The sequence below is a fragment of the Cebus imitator genome, unplaced genomic scaffold (assembly GCF_001604975.1).
Source record: "Cebus imitator isolate Cc_AM_T3 unplaced genomic scaffold, Cebus_imitator-1.0 Scaffold17, whole genome shotgun sequence".
In the NCBI taxonomy this organism is placed as follows: Eukaryota; Metazoa; Chordata; class Mammalia; order Primates; family Cebidae; genus Cebus; species Cebus imitator.
The window spans coordinates 11,843,627-11,862,884 of NW_016107332.1; the positions used below are offsets into that span (position 1 = coordinate 11,843,627).

General features: G+C 35.7%; 1 protein-coding gene across 1 annotated transcript in view; it reads right to left on the bottom strand.

Annotated features, from left to right (window-relative positions):
- Positions 1-19,258, bottom strand: part of SEC24D (SEC24 homolog D, COPII coat complex component) — a 101,054-nt gene that overhangs the window by 26,316 nt on the left and 55,480 nt on the right. Inside the window, exons 10-14 of the mRNA XM_017510748.2 lie at positions 18,336-18,474; positions 15,031-15,146; positions 8,150-8,274; positions 2,848-3,039; positions 2,166-2,259 (exon numbers count right to left, since the gene is read on the bottom strand). Coding sequence (XP_017366237.2) covers positions 2,166-2,259; positions 2,848-3,039; positions 8,150-8,274; positions 15,031-15,146; positions 18,336-18,474 — 666 coding nt within the window. The remainder of the gene's footprint in view (positions 1-2,165; positions 2,260-2,847; positions 3,040-8,149; positions 8,275-15,030; positions 15,147-18,335; positions 18,475-19,258) is intronic.

The following is a 19,258-nucleotide window of genomic DNA, read 5'->3' on the forward strand; positions in this document are numbered from 1 at the left end:
AAACTTTCACTTTAAGTTCTTTCCATTTCTACTCCCTGTGCACAGGGGATGAGACTCTCATCTCTGGCCTTCTGGGAGGAATATCCTGAGCTATTTGGCTGACCAGCCACAGTCCTGGGCTTTCCAAAGTTACTCTTTGCCCTTCTCCCACCCCCATTAAAAAAAATATAACCAACCAACATTGTGTTTTGTATTACAGAGTTACATCTCCTCCAGCATACTGTAAGCAGTCCAGGGGCAGGGACAGCAGTGGAGCATCATGCAGCCTCCACATGAAAACTGGCGTTGGGGAGAACAATGTTTACTTTGCCAGCAGGGATGGTAGTAACTGCCATTGACATTATGTCCAACAGTGGCATTTTGTCAAGATAGTTCCTTATCTATTTATAAAGAGTTATTTACCTTTTATAAAGGTAGTTCATTCTACTTTGTAAGAACACTATTATACTACTCATTAACTTTGTATTTATGAACTTATCCTGAGTTGTTATATATTTAGATATTAGTTTCTTCTCATTTTTAAACGTCAAGGTAAAAATATACATTATTATAACAATAAAATTACAAATATGACCAAAAAAACATGCAAAAGATATGAGAGACATCACATTGGCTGAAATGAGCTGGACTCTAGTAAACTAGCTGATAGTGGAATATACTGATTGCTGTGGTCATTGTACTGCATGAGCAACCTTGGAGAACGTGGCTATTAAGAACACAGTGATTTTCAATAATGCATCATAATTATATCAAATTTCAGATACACAGGATGCATGTACACAATTTGCTTTATATAGCTTTTCTTTCTAAGCTGCCAAACAGCTTCTAGACCTCTTGTGGACTGCCAATGTGGAAACCACTGTTGTAAGATTGTTCCCTTTTAGAAATGAAATATGGGGTTTAGCTGGGACTCTACGCTCAGGTCCTCTGGAAGCCTTGGCTTTACAATTCTACTTTACTATGCTCTCTTAATTAATGAAATATTAGCTAATGAGTATCTACTCATCCTTCCTTTCATATACAAATCCATGAATATAGTATTATTCCCAGTCCTGATTTCTTAGAGTAGAAAGACTTGTAGTGTGATATATGACTATTGTGTACAGGAACATTTACATATGGATTTCTAGATACCTTAATGGAGGAGAAAAGAACAACAAAAACAACCCTTTCAAATTGAAATAGAAGGTATTTATTTGTAGTAATGTAGAATAAAACAAATTCCCTTCTTTCTGAAGACCAATCAGTTATCATTTGTTGGCTTCTGTTAGGTGAGCCCTAATATCTTCAAGTTGCTTTATGATATATTTCTTATTAATTTTATGTTAAATTAACATATATTCTGAGACTTTTTGGGTGATATCCACAAAAATCTTTGATCCCGTAAGTAAATACTCTTGAAGATAAAGAAAACCCAAGCAAGAATCACTGTCTTGAGATATAAAATTATGTGGGAAGTGTTTCATAAACTCAGTTCTGTAATATTGTTGTTGCTGTTATTGTTATTATTACTAAGCATTTTATTTTAAAATTAAAATTTAACTTTAATAGTAACATTTTAAAATTAATTTTAGGAACTAGCTATAAGGGCCAAAGTGGTCTGACTCTTGTGTTAAGGTAATAATGATGATTTAGAGTGAGTGCTTTTTAATCATTATGCCTTCTTGAGTTTGCTGTCTTGATTACTATGAGGATGACCAGAGTCATTCTGGGCTCAGCTTCCCAACTGGAGACGTGGCCAACCTCTCATCTACTTCTGGCAATCGGCATTCACATCTCTGTCATTGGCTGTCACAAGGACTTGGCCTGGCATGTTTGAAAATCCCATGGCTGGGGAGAGTGATATGGTAATCTGGTAGTTCTGATATTGTTGGACTAATTTTAAAATAGACCATACAAAGTTCATACAAAAGCCAGAGGGAGGAGCTAAACTGGAAATCCTGGCAAAATCAGTTGCTCAGATGCTAACAGTGCTGGAATGGAAATGCTGGGACCAATCTGTGGTTTTGGACATTTCCTCCTGAGAGTTGAGTGGAAGTTTAGAATAGCCTCTAGTGACCCACGTTTTAATGAAGAGTATATAACTGAAACTTTCTTTTTTTTTTTTTTTTTTTTTTCTGTTTTTTAATTTTATATACTAGCAATTAGAAGTGGCTTCTTCTCACCTTTAGTGCTTCCATGCCGGCCTGGATGACAGGAGCAAAGACAGTCTCATTTTCATTAGAGTCTGCAAACATGTCTGGAATCTGGTCCAACAAACTATAAGACATGAGTAAGCAAAAGGTTTGAAATGTTTAGCATATTTTAATAAACTTTAAGCAATAAATCATTGACATTTCAAGCCTAAACACATATGGTATTTATTTGACACCAACACCTATAGGTAAGTTTCCTTAGGAAATGATATCTTAGCATGGCTTGGCACCAAAATATATTATTTGAATAGAACATTTACAAAAACACTTTTTGTAGATATTTTTTCCTATTCACTGCATTACTGATCTCTTAGACCATAAATTATTGGAACAGTGGCGATATTTTCAGTTGTGACTATCATCACTGAATACATTTTTCCACATATAGGAAATAGCTCCCTTAAAATACCTTTCCAGAAAAAAAAGGAAGAACTGATAGGGTTGAATATGAGTATTCAAAAAATTCTTTCTTTTAGATACTGGTCTATATTAAAAAAAAAAAAGACAGGCTTAACATAAATGATAGAGTTTTATAATCCATGCCTTGAACCCCCTTGCTAATGACAAAACAATGCATGATTGAATCAAAACACAGTGCAACAAAAGACAGACACCTGATTCACTTTTAAATTATAAAATGCTTGATATTTACTTATGAATCACAGATTGGGATTCTTGATAGTTCACAAGGAAACCATCCAACAGAGGAACAAAGACTTCTCCAACATCAGTCACTACCATCATCTGAGGCTGGGCCAAATTACTCTTCACATTAAAGAAATGGAGAACTTTGTTATATGTGATAAAACCCACTCGAATTGCAGACGTCTCTTCTTGCTCTTCCCTATAAGGAAAAAACGTGTTTGAGATACATTATAAACTTAGAATGAAAAGGAGGTTTCTATCTGAAATTCAATAAGTGTGTCTTCTATAAAATACATAAAGACATGTTTAAAGTTTTTGTCTTATTCTATTACCAGGTGTAAACAATACTAGTCACGGCAATAGGGGATAAGAGTTATCACAAAAATAAACAAACTGATAAGGAAAAAAATCTTCAAAATTCTAGGTAAAAATCATATTTCTGTAACATTTATTTTTAATCTATAGAAAATAATAATGCTTTCTTCATGAATAAACTAGGCTTATTACATTCCTTATAAGCAAGGCTCTCTCAAAAGTCACCAGAAGGTCAGAAGAACAAATGGAATATCTGAAGCAAGGGATGAGGAAACCACACTCATATTACTAATAGGACAGCTGCTTTTATCGAGAAAACACTTGCTCCTCCTCTGATTCTTTTCTTACATATCAGAAAATCTCAATAGAAAACAGGCTAGATTTTGAGAACTATATACCTTATATAGGGTAAATACATAAAATACATTTATAAAATGAAGGTGTAGTTGCTATAAGGTGAGCATTTATGATGGTCATGGCAAAGCACTAAAAAGCTCCAAGGCTCCAAAATTGTAACAAAGAGTATATATATATATATTTTAAATTCCAAAATGAGGCTTTAGTATTCCTATAAGTGTAAAGGCATGAATATTCTCAGTCCAGTCTATAGTAAGTACATTCAGAATTTTGTGGTCTAAACTTTAGTTTCATGTTTGCTGAGTGCATTGTACTGTCTATTTTTCTCTCCTTTAAAAGAAAACAGCTAGGTACTACTGATGCTCTTACTAATTTTTAATGGAGAATATTATATAGTGCTCAATGGTTAAGTAAAACCCACAAAAGATACATGCCACTTTCTTTGACCATTAGATGTCAGTTTAACTTATTCTGATTAAAAGGCAACTATTTTGAAAAGGAACCTGATAGCCCAGCCTGGTGGCTCATGCCTGTAATCCCAGCACTTTGGGAGGCCGAGGTGGGCAGATCACAAGGTCAGGAGTTTGAGACCAGCCTGACCAACATAATGAAACCCAGCCTCTACTACAAATACAAAAAATTAGCTGGGCATGATTATGTGCACCTGTAATCCCAGCTACTCAGGAGGCTGAGGCAAGAGAATCGCTTGAACCTGGGAGGTGAAGGTTGCAGTGAGCCAAGATTGTGCCACTGCACTCCAGCCTGGGTGACAAAGCGAGACTCCGTCTCAAAAAAAAAAAAAAAAAAAGAAAGGAGTCTGGTTTGCCCAGCTTCTAAATTTTGCATATGTCCTAAAGAGTTATTCAAGTATAAGAGAGAGGAAAATGGAGGTATCTAGATGGAATTATCTGAAGTTCAAATTGCTGATTCTGCTGCACACTTACCAATTTCTTTGATATGTCATCAGAGTATAGGCTGATAAGGTACTGACTTTGAACTGTGTTTTCTTCTCTACTTCCTTCACTAACTGAGAATAGTTGTTCTTCACTGGGCAGTTTAAATAGATTCTTACAATCCCTTCCAAAAGCACTTGGTAACTGTTTATATTCTGGATACTTGCAAAGCTTTCAGAAATGAGAATCCCTGTTCTTTCTAACTACACATACACAGACACTTATGCACACCTCAATATCCTAAATGATGCAACTTTGTGCAACTAACCACTATGCTATACTGCATCCATGCTTGCCCCAACCCTTTCCTGATTCATTAGAATCTTACTCTTCAAAACCAAGTGCAAATTCTTCCCCCTCTGTGAAATCTCTCCTGATGCTACCAATTGGAAGTCATTTCCTCTTCTAAACTCTTATAAATCATTCTCATTGGGCTCTTAGCTAAAGGTACCTTTTAATAAACATTTCATGAGTCCTTGAGTATGTGCTAATAAAGGGCAGGACCCAAAGTTTACATTATCTGTCCCCTGAGGGTCAAGTACAATGTGGAGAATCAGAGGTTTTATTGAGGATGATTATCATGATGGTGAAAAACTGGATTTGGGATGGCAAGTTAGAACCCCGACTGATAACCCAATAGTACACATTTCTTCCCAGCTTCAGTTTAGTGATGTCACCCTGACAGTTTGGAACCATCCTGGCTAGAAGCACTGACACCATGGATTGAGCAAACACTACAAATCAAGGCTTTATTTTTTTTGAGAGACAGCTTACCAGCACACCACTAGTTAAGCTTCCATTTCCAGTAAAACTTTTTATGACATTAGGTGAAACACATCCCAGCAAATCACAAAGGGATTTATTCTCTTTTAATAGTTAATTTAGAATCAACTAAGGCAAAAGGCACAAAAGAAAATCTACAGAGGAAAATCTAGATTACTATTTCCCATTGGATTTGGACATTTTCGAGTGATGGGAAAGGAGTATCCTGGGATTCACAGAGTTCACTTAAGATCTAAATTAACATTTTTTAAAAGCATCTAATCAGAACACCCTACACTATCACAAAATATTAGTACTGGTCTCCATGGGAACATTTTTGAAAACTTGTTTGAGAAACAGAACTGTCCTAAAATTTTCTTCAACAGTATAACTGCCTTATTAAATCATATCCAGAAGAAAACTAATTTTCAGCTTCTCCTTCATATTAATTCTAGACAAGTTTTGTGAAGTTATACAAGAGACATCATAAAGACTAACACATTTTGTTCTTCTGCTTTTCAATGATCACTTCTCTCAATGCTTGCCCCATCATCATTTTAATGGAACGAACCTGACAGAGCAACACTGAAGACATTAGCAACTAGGTGAACCAGAAAATTTTAAGATCGAGCATTTGGAACATTTTAGTTTCAGCAGCACTAAAAACAAACAGATTTAAAAAAAAAAAACTAAAAAGCTAGTTCTGAACAACAGATGAAACATTTCAAATCTTTTCTTTCCTGTTCCAGAGAAGTGAGAAAAGTCTGGCGACCTTGAGAGGCCAAAGGTATAAATTCAAAGTTAAATAGTAAAGCATGAGGCCTTCTTGTTCCAAAAGATTAGCTAAGAGATTAACATACCGTAAGATGTTAATCAAGACTTCAGACTGTGCTTTTTAAAAAGCTGTTTGGCATAGTACCTGCTTTAGTACAAAGAAGTAGATCAAACTGATGACAATCTTACCATTAAAAAAATAAAGTTACACACATGCACAGCCCAAAATAAATTTTAGGGAGAAGAAACAACAAGATTTGTTTTAAAAGACAAAGGAGAAAAAGGTAATTGGCTTGAATAAACTCTTTTAAAAGAAAGATTGGAATAGTGGCAGCGAATAATCAACAGTATCCTTTTATTTTTTCCTCCTATCTTTTGCCAAAGTCACACATCTCTGCTCCAATGGGACATAACGTTATAATGACACAAAAGGAGGGGGTGTGATTTCATAACTTACATCAACAGGCTATTAGCTTCATATCACCAGCATTGATAAGAAACAAGGGATTGGTGAAGTAGCTGTCTAGGATAATAGATTAGCCTAAGTTGAACCAGTTTGAGAAAAGGAAAAGAGAGAAAGACCATTTCCAGACATTAGTTTTCTTTCATGCTAATCAAGTTCAAAATTCAGATTAAACCAGCCCTATGAGAGAGTTCTGTAAGAAAATATATCATATTCAGCAGAAAATCCGTACTTCTCAAGTTTCTTTAAGAATGGGGTAAGGGAAACTACAGTTGCAAACACATCTGCAGGCATCAGATGCCTTATGCCACCATCTTCAACTTGCCCCCAGCTCATTCTTCATTTTAGAATTTAGTTTGGAATTGCCTCGGTGTTTTTTAAACATCCCCACTGCTTTTCCAAACCATCTCAAAAATATTATGACTTCAGCTTCACAGATACAAACAAAACTATTCCTGGGAGGTCCAGAGTTCATCTGTCTGAGCCTCACGAGTTGCAAAGCACCAGTCATATGTGCAAACAATACAGAGAAGTGGGCACCCAAAGATTCATGGAGCTCTAAGGGCTGAAGCCAACACCCTACACTCCAGAAAAACAACCCTGTCCAGAACAAAGACTGTCGATATTCAGGGAGACAGGGAGGGGGTGGGACGTGCAGGGACTAGGTTACAGACAACATTTTCTAGCTTGTTCATATTTCCTCACATGAAGGATGGCATTCTCCCTGCTCATGAATCACTTTAGATGTTATTCCCCATCCTAAACAACTAGTTTTTACAATAAGATAATTTAAAAATAGCCCTGTTTGATTTAGAGGCAGTAAGAGAGAGAGAAAAAAGGATACTGCTAGTTATTCCCTACTAGTTTCCAAATATCTCTCTTAAAAGCTTTTATTCACACCAACATACAATTTGTTTCCTCTTCATCTTTTAAAACACATCTGGTTGTTTTTTCTCCCCTGAAATTTGTTTTGGGCTGTGTGTGTGTGTAACTTTATATTTCTTATGGTAAGACTGTCATCAGTTTGATTTACTTCTCTGCTCTACAGAAGGTAATATGCCAAACAGCCTTTTTAAAGCACAGTCTTAAGTCTTGACTAAGGTCTAGGGTATGTTCATCTATTAATGATTAGAATTAGTTGTCCATCTTTCCTTGCTGCCCTCTTGCAATGGCAAGGAATGTGATGCACCTCGTGCTGTTAAGTTACAGGACACAGAGGCAGTAAAGCTGCAAATGGGTTGGACAGCTTATCATAAGGGCAAAAGGAAATTGCCTAAACATCTACCATCTCTGCCATAAGACAACAGTTCAGTTTCCTGTCATCCCTTCGAACTCTGCCATGCTCAGCAACTACTAGTTTCCTCTGGAAAATCAATGCTTCGAAAAGTGAATAACATATCCAAAGTCTTTCCCATCACACTGTTGGGATTCTTCTTAGAATTTATAATGTATTTTGAATGTTTTTTACTGTAGCATTTTTTTATCAGTTTGTTTCTTTTGCTTTGTACAAAAGATCACTCTAACTTTTTAAGAACTCAAAACAATGGTGCTGTTTGATTTATGACTAATTACCCTACGTCCTCATTAGCAAAAAATATCAATTGGTCATTCAGCACTTATCTTCTGGCCAATAAATTAATTGGGCAATAATGTATAAGTTGTAAAGAGAATGACGGTTCCCTTACTTTGGAAGTTTTTCCAGCACGGTCTTCAGTTCTTCACATATGAGCTTGACAAGTCCATTCTTTATGTTACTATATGAAACATCAATCATGAAGATGAAGGCTGGTGGGTTGGGAGGCTTATTCTTCTACAGGAAAGCAAACACATCACATAAATAGATAGAAAGTAAATACATTGCATAATAAAATGTTGATACTCATTAGAAATCCTTGAAAGTTATCAGATGTTTCATTTAATTTTTAGGACATACCATCTGTGGAATTAAATCATTTTTCTAGAATATCGAGAGCATCTGGTTTCAGATACCATTAAAAAGATAAAAGAATTTGTTTATTTTCCAGGGTATGACCTGGGTCAGTACTGAATTAGACATTATGATGACATCTAGCACAGAAGGTTCACTTTTGCAAAGTTTTATTACTACAGTTGCTAAAGGGACGGTACAGTATTATGGCCAGACTTGCTTGTAACACTCTGCCTTAGGTCAAAATATGTTTGGCACACTAACAAATTATGCTTAAAAAGAGTACATATAATAGTGTTTGTTTTTGAAACTGTAATAAAACTTCATTAATTTGGATGTCACTATTTTAGACTCTCTTCTATTAGCTCTTTCTGCTTAAAAGATATAAAATTGTTTATGAAAATATAACTGTATACTTCTAAAAACTGTACTATATTGTTAAGTCCTCACCTAATTTCTTACACATTTGTGGTAACACAGAATGTTGGGCCTTTTCTTTATCTGTTTAAAACAATCACTGTGACATAAAGCAGCTGCTATGAAAATGTTTTTTAATTGTTGGTCCCTTTCTGGCTGGTGTTCAAACAGCTTTTAGGAAGTGATCCTTCAGTTGTATCTTACAAAATATTTAGAAAAGAGAGCCACAGGGAAACAACTTTAGTGACCTACACTAGAGAAGAATTAAGACCAACGTGATTTTTAACTTTATGATAAATCACAAAAATTTCTAAAATTGTATTTTAATTATTTTAAAATTAGATGACAATGTCGGTAAATTATCTTACTGATTCATTCTATATCTACTACAAGGCTAGATATAACTTTTTAAAATAAAATCCTTCATTTTAAATAAAAACCAATTATAGGACTTACAAATCATCATCCTGAAAATTTCATCCCCTTGCCAAAATCAGACCAACAAAGAAATGAAGAAATTCTGCTTTCTCTGTGAATAATTTTTATTGCAAATCATTCTTGATTTACACCTACTTTAATTCACAACATAGACTTACGCCGATCTATAATGGATGAAAATAATAAGCATTTCCATTAATTAAACCAAAACCTCTTTGTGAAAAACCCAAGTGTGCTGTGCCATTCTTGTAATCTCTTCTAAATTCAGCATTACCAATTCCTTATGGAATATTTTCCATATCTCCAATTTGCACATTTCTACAGAAATGCTTCACTATAACTTGTTTTGATATACTTAAAATTAATTCATCATTCCTCTAAATCACATTCTCTTCCCATTTCTCTGTCTCTATCAATAACATCACCACATGCCAACTCAAAGGCTTGAAAGCAAGAAATTAGATTTGGCTGTTCCTTTTCCTTCAATAACTGAGTCCCATTGTTTTCATTTTTCAGAATGATTCTTAAATGATGTTTTGGCCCATCCCTACTCTTAACCATCTGAAAGCTTGTCATCTCATGCCTAGATGACTGTCATGGCTTCATCATTACCTTCCTTAATCTATTACTCTACCCATACAATCCAGCTGGCTTTGTCCAACAAGCTTAACATGTATGTACTCGATAAAACACTGGTTTTCCATGCCATCTTACTAAAACTGCTCTCTTACAGGTGACTAAGCTATCTAGGTTGCAAACTACAGTGACTTGAAATAAAATCCAGCTCTCATCCTAGATCTCTTCTCTCTTTGCAATTTTAGGCACAGCAGACCACTTTGGCTCTCTTAGCTGTCAAGGAACTGAAGCATCATTTCCTCTCCCAGTTCTCTAACTGTTGTTTCAGTTTTTCATTTTCTCATCTTTATCTAACTTCTCTCCTCCCACCCATGTCCATCACAGAAATCTCATTCATTTGCTCAGTTTTAACCAGCACCTCTATATAGGCAACTCTTCAAATTCTCTCTCACTGTGATCCCTTTTGGGCTTAAGACCACCATTCCAATTAACTATAGCACACATCCACATAAAAGTTCTACCAGCACCTTAGACTCAAAATTGTAGAGATTATGACAACATTTTCCCCACTGTATTTGTCTTTCCTATAAGAAACTTACTTAAAAAACACAATTAGCTAAAATAATCTGGGCTTGAAATCTCACTGTCTCCATGGACTTGTCCACCTCACTTAGATTATACAGCCAATTAATTGTGAAGGCCTATGTGGCTCTCCTAGTTCCAGGAGCCAAATTTAGATTCTCAATTTCTCTCTTTTTCTATTATTTTTAACTGTGGAAAAGTAAACATAAAAACTGCCATCTTAACCCTTTCAAGTGTACAGTTCAGTGCCATTAAGTGCACTCATATTGCTGTGCAACCATTACCACCATCCATCACAGAATGCTTTTCAGCTTGTAAAACTGAAACTGTACCATTAAACAATCTGTTTCCTCTCTCCTGCACCTGGCAATCACCATCCTATGTTCTGTCTCTATGAATTTGACTACTGTACATACCACATACAGAATCATTCCATATTTATCCCTTTTGTGGCTGGCTTATTTTACTTAGCATAACATCTTCAACATTCATCCATGTTGTAGCATAGGTCAGACTTCCCTTGCTTTTTGAGGCTGAATAATATTCCATTATACATATATAGCACATTTTGCTTTTCCATTCTTCTGTCGATAGACACTTGGTTGCTTCCTCTTTTTGGCTATTGTGAATACTGCTGCTATGGACATGGATATGTGAATGTCTTTTTGAGACTCTGCTTTCAATTATTTTGGGTATATACCCAGAAGTGAAATTGCTAAGTCGTATGGTAATTCTATTTTTAATTTTTTGAGGAATTATCATACTACCCTCATTTTCTCTTAGTTGGACAACTACATTAATTTCTAATGCACCCTTGCCTCTAATCTCTCCTCTCATTATATAAACTGCTGTCAGAATAAACTATCTGATGCTCAATACAGACCACAATGCTACCTTCTCTGAGAACAGGAAGTTTATTGAGTCCTTAGAGCCTAGCACAGAGCATGGCACCACAAAGAATGCTCGTTAACTGTTGACTGAGTGAGTGAATGCATGGATGAATGAATGGAAACAAATTCATCTTCACCTTTAATTGTCCTCATGGCCTACTGAATTAACATAAATTCTTCAATGCCTGGCATTGAAGACCTACCATGATACTCATTTTAAAAATATGTATAAATACGTAGGAAATAAAAGATATGATGCTGGACCCAGGAGAAAATAAAAAGATAGACTGTGTCCTCAAAACAACTTCCCATTATTCCCAATACACATTTTCCCAACAACTTAAGTGGCTGACATTTCCAAAACATCTCCTGTCCAGAAGTCACAGACTAGTGGGCCTAAGCCAAAAATTTGTCTGGAAAAGTGTTTTGTTTGGCAGAGTGTTTCAAAAAAATATTTGAATTTAAATATGTTTTGAGGGAAGGGATAATAGACTCTCTAATTATTGTGGGCCACATCACTTCATCTACAATGTCTGCCTAGCCCCTAAAGATATCTGAATAAATTGTCAATATATTTGTGAAACTGTGTCTGTTCACTGTTCTAGTTCCCCTCTCCAGGCTCATAGTTTAACCTGCTTAAATGTCACCTTTTCTATGAAGGCTTCCCAATCCTGTTTTCCTTTGGTACTATAATTATTCTATTCTTACAGGGTTTATAATATTTGAGTTTATACCAAAATTATATACATTTCTTATCAGGTCTACACATGGTAAGTACATTGAGAGCAGGTTTATCATCTTGCTACTTTTGTTATCCCTTACAGCACATAGACAAGTACCTTAGAAATGTTATGCATCTGGTAATGTCAAAGTGAATTACAATTAAGTGAAGAAACTACATTTTTGTTCAGGAAAAATAAAAGCTGATTTGGAAGGAGGTTTTACATTTCAAGTATACTCTACATGCAGATATATTCCATAAACTTATAAATTATAAACTCTCAATTATGTGACAAAACTGAGGCCTTTTTTTTTTTTTTTTTTACCAAGGGAACTCCAGGATGATTGTGTTAATACTTGCTCATATATACACAGTATATTGATAGAGAATAGGGCTTCTGTGGTCACACAGATATGGTTTTCAGTCTGGCTCCATCATTTCCTGGATGCATATGAAACTGGCATTTAGGCACTCTCTAAGCCTCAGTTTCCTCTAATAATGATGGTATGCACCACATGGGTTCACCATGAGGACTAAATGATCCAATACATAAAAAGAATTTAGCCTACAGCTTGACACATGGTAAATGTTCAACAATTGTCAATTTTACTATTTAAAATCATCATTAAGATAAGCCATGATGAAAAGGAAAATGTGATTTTGTAATTCCTCTTTCCAAGTGCATGGTATAAAAAATACCAGTACAAATTAAATAAGCTTTTTCATTGTCTGAGTAGCTAAGCCAACTCATTATTATACTTTATTTACATTTTAAATTATAATTAAATTTGAGGATGTTTACAGCATATTTATTATGAACTCTACTTGGAATAATAAAAGCAAGATTATGCTTACAAAAGCTCTTCAAAATGTACAATTTTTGTTTGGTTCCTTGCCTGGCTGGGAGAGATTTCCCATCAATTAGACTTCTGGAATATTTCCAGATAACAGAGTTTACAGAGTTTGAAGATACTAAGACTTTTGTTCCCAGAAACAGATTTGACTCTCTGCCTAAGTTTCTACTGAAAAAGCATACAATCAAGATCATGTCGCTTTTTTTGGCGGAGAACTGGCGACTGAGAGTATGGTCAGGTTTATACTATGGTTTCAAAGATGAGCGAATAAATTTTCCATCCTTAGTTACAATGGCTTTCTTATATTCAATTAAAACATTAAATGTTTGTGTGTTGCCTAATGATTGTCCTTCAGTTAATAGCAGTTAGGAACATATGCTGTCCAAAAGTCATTGTATTTTAGGACATGCTTCTTGCCTAAAAATAAAGCATTTGTACCAAAAATATTCCTAGATTTCCCCAAGTATGTTCAGATGTTGCAACATTTTAAACTAATAAAGCATTATGTTTTCTTTAACAACTAGTTCTATGTGATACAGTGCAAAATAATTATATAAAGCAGTAAAACAAATGCAGTAAGTTATGTTAATGGAAAAAATTTTAAGAGTCAGTCAATGGAAAAAAAAATCTGTTTAGAAAAAATGTTCATTGTCATCTATACCCAATACATGACTGCTCCACATGACTGCTCTCCTTGCAAACATCTATAAAAGAAATTTGTGGGTCAGAAGTTGTTTTCTGGGAAATGGGCATTAGTAGACATTCATTTTTAGAAGAGAAAACAAGAAAATAAGTCAGAATGACCCTGTTTCTTCAAGTCCACACATGCTGCTTCAAATATGTGCTGAAATCTGAATGATACCCAAGAAAATGTGATTTTCAAATCAGTGAAGAATTTTAAAGCCCTGCAAGGTACCCATATGGTGTCATTGTGACACTGGACAAGGAAAATAGATAGTCCTGGCAATAGTAATACTCGCAAATTCATTCATTTATTCATTCCAGATACACTGACCAACTACCTGTCCTGTGCCAGATAGTGTGGTAAATGTCATAAAGATGACTAGGGTATCAGAATCTGTAAAGATGGCAGACATGCAATAAGATTTAAATTCCAAGGGGATAAATGCTAATAGAGAAATATAGACCAAATTCCGTGAAAAAACAGAAGCTGTAATAAATAATTACCATGATAAAGACAGAGAAAGTTGCATATGCCTACACACAATAAAATTTCAGCCAGGCATTACAGAATAAATAGGGTGGGGTTTGCCAGTTGGGATCTGTATAGATGTGACAGGAAAATGGAAAGATATTCTGGTCAAATGAACATCTGGTATAAAGGCATGGAGTTGTCAAAGGGGCTGAATTCAGAGTATGAGGTGAAAAGTTTTGTACAACTGAAGATACAGCTGAGGTGATAGTTTGGGGTCCAACGCTTAATGGCCTTATAAAGAAAGCTATTTTTTTTAATTTATGTTTTTAGAAAACAAATAACCAATAGAGGTTTATGGGAGGCAGTGAGTGTACAGGCGGTGTCTCATGATCACATTACAGAGCAGTAGAATCAAAGGCCAGGATCTCAGGCTGCTGAGATAGTGTAAGAGGGATTCTGAGAGCCCAAACCACTGTGGTAGTAACTGGAGTGAAGAGAAGTGCAGAAACACGTCAACAGTCCTACTAACCATTTTGTTGAGCTTTTCTCTTTGAAGGGAAGTTTTTCTGAGACTCTTTACAAAATAAAGGGGGCAGAGGCAATGTATGAAACTGCTGCATTAAGAACCAGGTATATTCTGTCTGTCAGGGACATAAAAATTATTGTTTTCTATTTCTGACACCACATTTCAGTTTTTTGGCAGAGAACTAGAAACTGAGAGTATGGTTAGATTTATATTATGGTTGCAAAGATCAGCAAATAAATTTTCCATCATTAGTTACAATGGCTTTCTTACATTTAATTTAAAAATTAAGTGTTTGCATATGATTCTTCTTCAGTTAACAGCAGTTAGGAGTATGTGGTGAAATGGTACCACCACTATCAGCATTTTGGTACCACCAAAATGCTTTGTTTGTGAATCAAGAGTCAGTTCTTTACATATGAAAGTTATTCACTTGAATCTGACACTGATGCATAAACCCTTGGAGTTCTGGGAACACTTACTCTGCAATAATCCAAAGTGGCAACATATTCATAAGATCCTAGAGATAACTCTGGTTTCTCATAGTGGTCTAGTCTTCTTCCAACGTGGTCCAGATGTTGGAAGTAGAATGGTGGAACTAATAAAAACAAAATAGGAAAGAATATATTTTGTTTTTATAAACACAGACAATTTAATAAGTTCTCAAAATTTATTATGGGAGGAAAGGAGTTAGTATCAGGAAAAATGTATTTTAAAGCTGGAATGTAGTATAACTTAAATATGTTCTATTTTAAAAACATGTCTTGGAAAGAAGGAGGGTTCCTCTTCTACAAGTTATTGATGACAAGGAACATTTATGATTTAGAACATCCTAGAAAAACAGGATATAAAAGTACTGGTGTTTTTAAGTTGTCACAACCCAAATTTAATTGTCCACATTTTATTATCTCTTTTAAAAAGAATTCTACTTTTCTAACTATTTGAATTTTTAATATACCTAACAGAAATAAACATTCATTATTTCAACTATACTATGAACTACAATATTTATTATGCTTTAATTAAGAGATGTCTTCACCCACGGGGAGTTTGCATGGTAATCTTTTAATGTTTGGGCTTAAGAGTGGAGAGGATTACTGTATTAGGGAAAGACTACACCACTTAGATCTCAGCTAAGGAACTTTAATTTGATTCAAATGTCTAAGAAGGTTAGTTCTGGCAAAGATCTGGAAGTCATCCAATAGCACAGGAACACTTATGAGTCACATACTGAACACTTGGACAAATATGGCCTGGTATCTCTGTAAAAACGGACTCCTGTTGCCTTAAGATTAATAGGGCTGGCTACTAAACCACTGCCAATAAAAGTATTTAGAAAAACTACCAATGATCTGGTTTTAAGCTTTTTATAAAGAACAACATTACCATTTGTAAAAACCATACAAGTAATGCTTCTTGTTTTTAAACCAACAATTCAGCATTATATATTTTTGACTGTGAAACTGACATAATAATGAGACTGCTTTTTGATGTTGTACTTTTTTAAAAAACCCATTGAGGCTTGATTTTTCTACATTGTTACTGTATCACAACCATTACTTTTAAAGTTTTATAAGGTTCTTATGCACATAAAGATCTCTGAATTCAGAAATTTCAGCTTCTTGAAAAGATTATAGAAGTAGAAACTGACAGGCTCAGCTGAGGTAAGTAAACTTTGAGGGTCTTAAATTGCTGTTTTGTTACATTTAGATGAGGTGGAGGATGCTGCAGAAAGGTATTATGTGAAATTTTTTTCCTTTAATTTTTTTATATTCATTAGCATTTAATATTGTCTGTCATCTTTTGTAAGCCAAAATTCAAGTCATCCCATTAATCATGCACTACCCTTTCCCCTGTCTTGCCGCATGCCTCTGACCACACATGCTCCCCACTAGGCAATATCTGGACACTCTTCAAGTAAATAAGAGTGGAACCTTGAAACCAAGCCTTCTGGGTTCCTTCTAACTCCAACAAACCTCTGTCTTTGTTAAACCTAAATGAACAATGTAGGGGTCAGCATACATTTATGGGAGTCTGGCTTCCTTGTAGAGACAAATATTTAAGCCTAGTATGAATAATTATATTGGAAAATAAACATGGCAGCTTCCTAGGAGTGGATACCTGAGGGAACATAATCTGCTGTGCTGAGACACAAGAATTCTGAGTCGTTTTTCTCTTCCGGGAAGTGGCTGGGCCTTTTAAGGCTCTGAGCCGACACTTTGGGTAGGAGGCCAAAGAGACACAGCAAACTGAAGATCCTTGCTGCTCTTCATGCTGGGGAGGATTTTGGTCACCTTCCTAAGAAAGCTGGGGGCTTGGGTGAAGACATCTGAGGAACTGGTGGGCTCGGTGGAGCACTGTGTCCAAATGCTTTGGGAGAAGCCTCTGTCCCTTCTCAGGATTTTTTCCTCTAAAACTAAAGCACAGAGAAATGAATTGTCACAGGGCTCCAGAAATCCAGGTCCCAAGACTGAATGATAGCCAAGAATTTGGTTGCAGATTTCATCCAGGTTGAGAGAGGAAACAAAATCTTCCTTAAAAAGAGAAGTAAGGGTAGAGGACAAACAGAATCTGGTCTCAATGGATATCCAATTTGCACTGAGTGGAAACCACAGCTAACACAAGGAGAAAGACATCCTAAGAGGCTGAGGCCATAATTTGGAACCAGTCTAGAAGTCAATGATTCAACTCCACAGCAAGGTATGTTTAAGAACTGACCAAATGTCTACATGAGAGGCACTCACAAGGCCAGTCTCTGGTGCTCTAAGTTGAGTAAAGCCCTGTGTGTGAGACAAGGGGGCAGGGACACAAGAAGGCAAGCAGTGCTCTCCCACAGAGAACGCTCACAGAGCTGAGATGCTCACAGAGCCATGAATGCAATGATGTAGGAGGAATACTGTCCCCAGTTCAGTTGTCATTAGGGAGTAGCCAGTACCTATGGGCAGAACCGTGTGTTCACAAGCAGAGAGTGCTATATGCTCTTCAGATTTAATTACCTGCAGGGAAGCCTGTCTACAAAGATAAGAAACAGAAGAAAACTTGTATTCTAATAATCATCACATGGTTCAAAAAATGTCAATGAATATGCAAGTGTTCTCAGCCTGAGTATGTACCTCATTTAACAACAAATAATTAAAAATATACAGACATGTTATAAATGCAATAAATGTGAGAATACTTTCAGCAACTTTGCAGTTTTCTTCAACAACAGTGAATTTGTACTGGAATAAAACAAATATAATGAATACGGGAAAGTTCTTTTTAACAATGTTCCTTCCTCCTTAAACAATCCAACATTTGCATCAGAGTGAAGTGTGTGTGTGTGTGTGTGTGTGTGTGTGTGTGTGTGTGTGTGTTAAAGCCCTTGATTATACCTAAGCTTTTCCTAAGTATCAATGAGCTCATATTCAAGAATAACCTTGAGGAATGACAACAGAGGAAATGTCTCCTAAATTTATCATCTGTAATCATAAGACGTAAAAATCTTATTTTGTTTCCCACTGAGGCTTGGTGGAAGGGGACTAATAAATAAAATGTTTCTCCCACATTTGAGTTTTCTTTTATAAGAAACATTTCAACTTCCATGTGGGGCTCATGTAGTTACCTAAGGTTAAAAGGGGCTTAAATTTCCCACACAGAGCTTGTTACAGTTGGTTTCCTTCCAGAGAAATTATAAAGAAGGTACAGCTATATAGAAAAAAGAATCTATACTTTTCCTAAACTAACACATATAATGCATTTTACTTAATAAAGAATTTCACAAAGAGCTTTTAAGGGCACTGCTTACCATCATTCACACAGTTGCAAAATCCACACTGATATCTCCTTCCTCCTTCGATGAACTGCATAAATGGGCACATGTAGGCCTTGCACCTATTGCATCTGACTGGTCCACTCTCGCCGTGATTTACCAAGTAAAGGGGAGTCTATGGAGAGTAAGAAAAATTAGAATTTCTAGGTATTATAATTTGGAAAGCCTACTAGTGGTACTTTTTTTTTTTTTTTTGAGACTGAGTCTCACTCTGTCAACCAAGCTGGAGTGCAATGGCGTCATCTTGGTTCACTGCAACCTCTGCCTCCTGGGTTCAAGCGATTCTCCTGCCTCAGCCTCCCAAGTGGCTGTGATTATAGGTGCCTGCCACCAGGCCTGGCTAATTTTTGTATTTTTAGTAGAGACGAAGTTTTACCATGTTGGCCAGGCTGGTCTCCAACTTCCAACTTCAGGTGATCTGCCCAAAGTGCTGGATTACAGGCATAAGCCACCATGCCTGGCCTAATGGCACTTTTTAAGGGACTCAACTCTTAGCTTTTTGCCCCAGGACAGTAAAGATGTCTTTCTTGCTAACACATAAATTCAAAGCCATAAAATGTTGTCCATGATACCCAAACAAAAGTTAATTTAAGTATATTTCATGTATAAGGATATATTAATATATGTATATTTATGTCTATGTGTGTATGCATATTTGCTAAAATGTGTGTGGAAAGAGAATATATAGTGATGGTAATAATACCTAATTATGCTTATGTTAAAAACACTCTGGACACTTTGTGTCACACATTTTGCTGTTTCTTCATAGATTATAAATAGAGTTAGATCTGATTTTAAAAGTTCTAATTTGCATAGCAAAATGCTGTCTACGTAGTTCCCCCAAAGCACATCAACTGTTTCTTCAAAAATGCAACTATTTGAAGAAATATGCAATAATG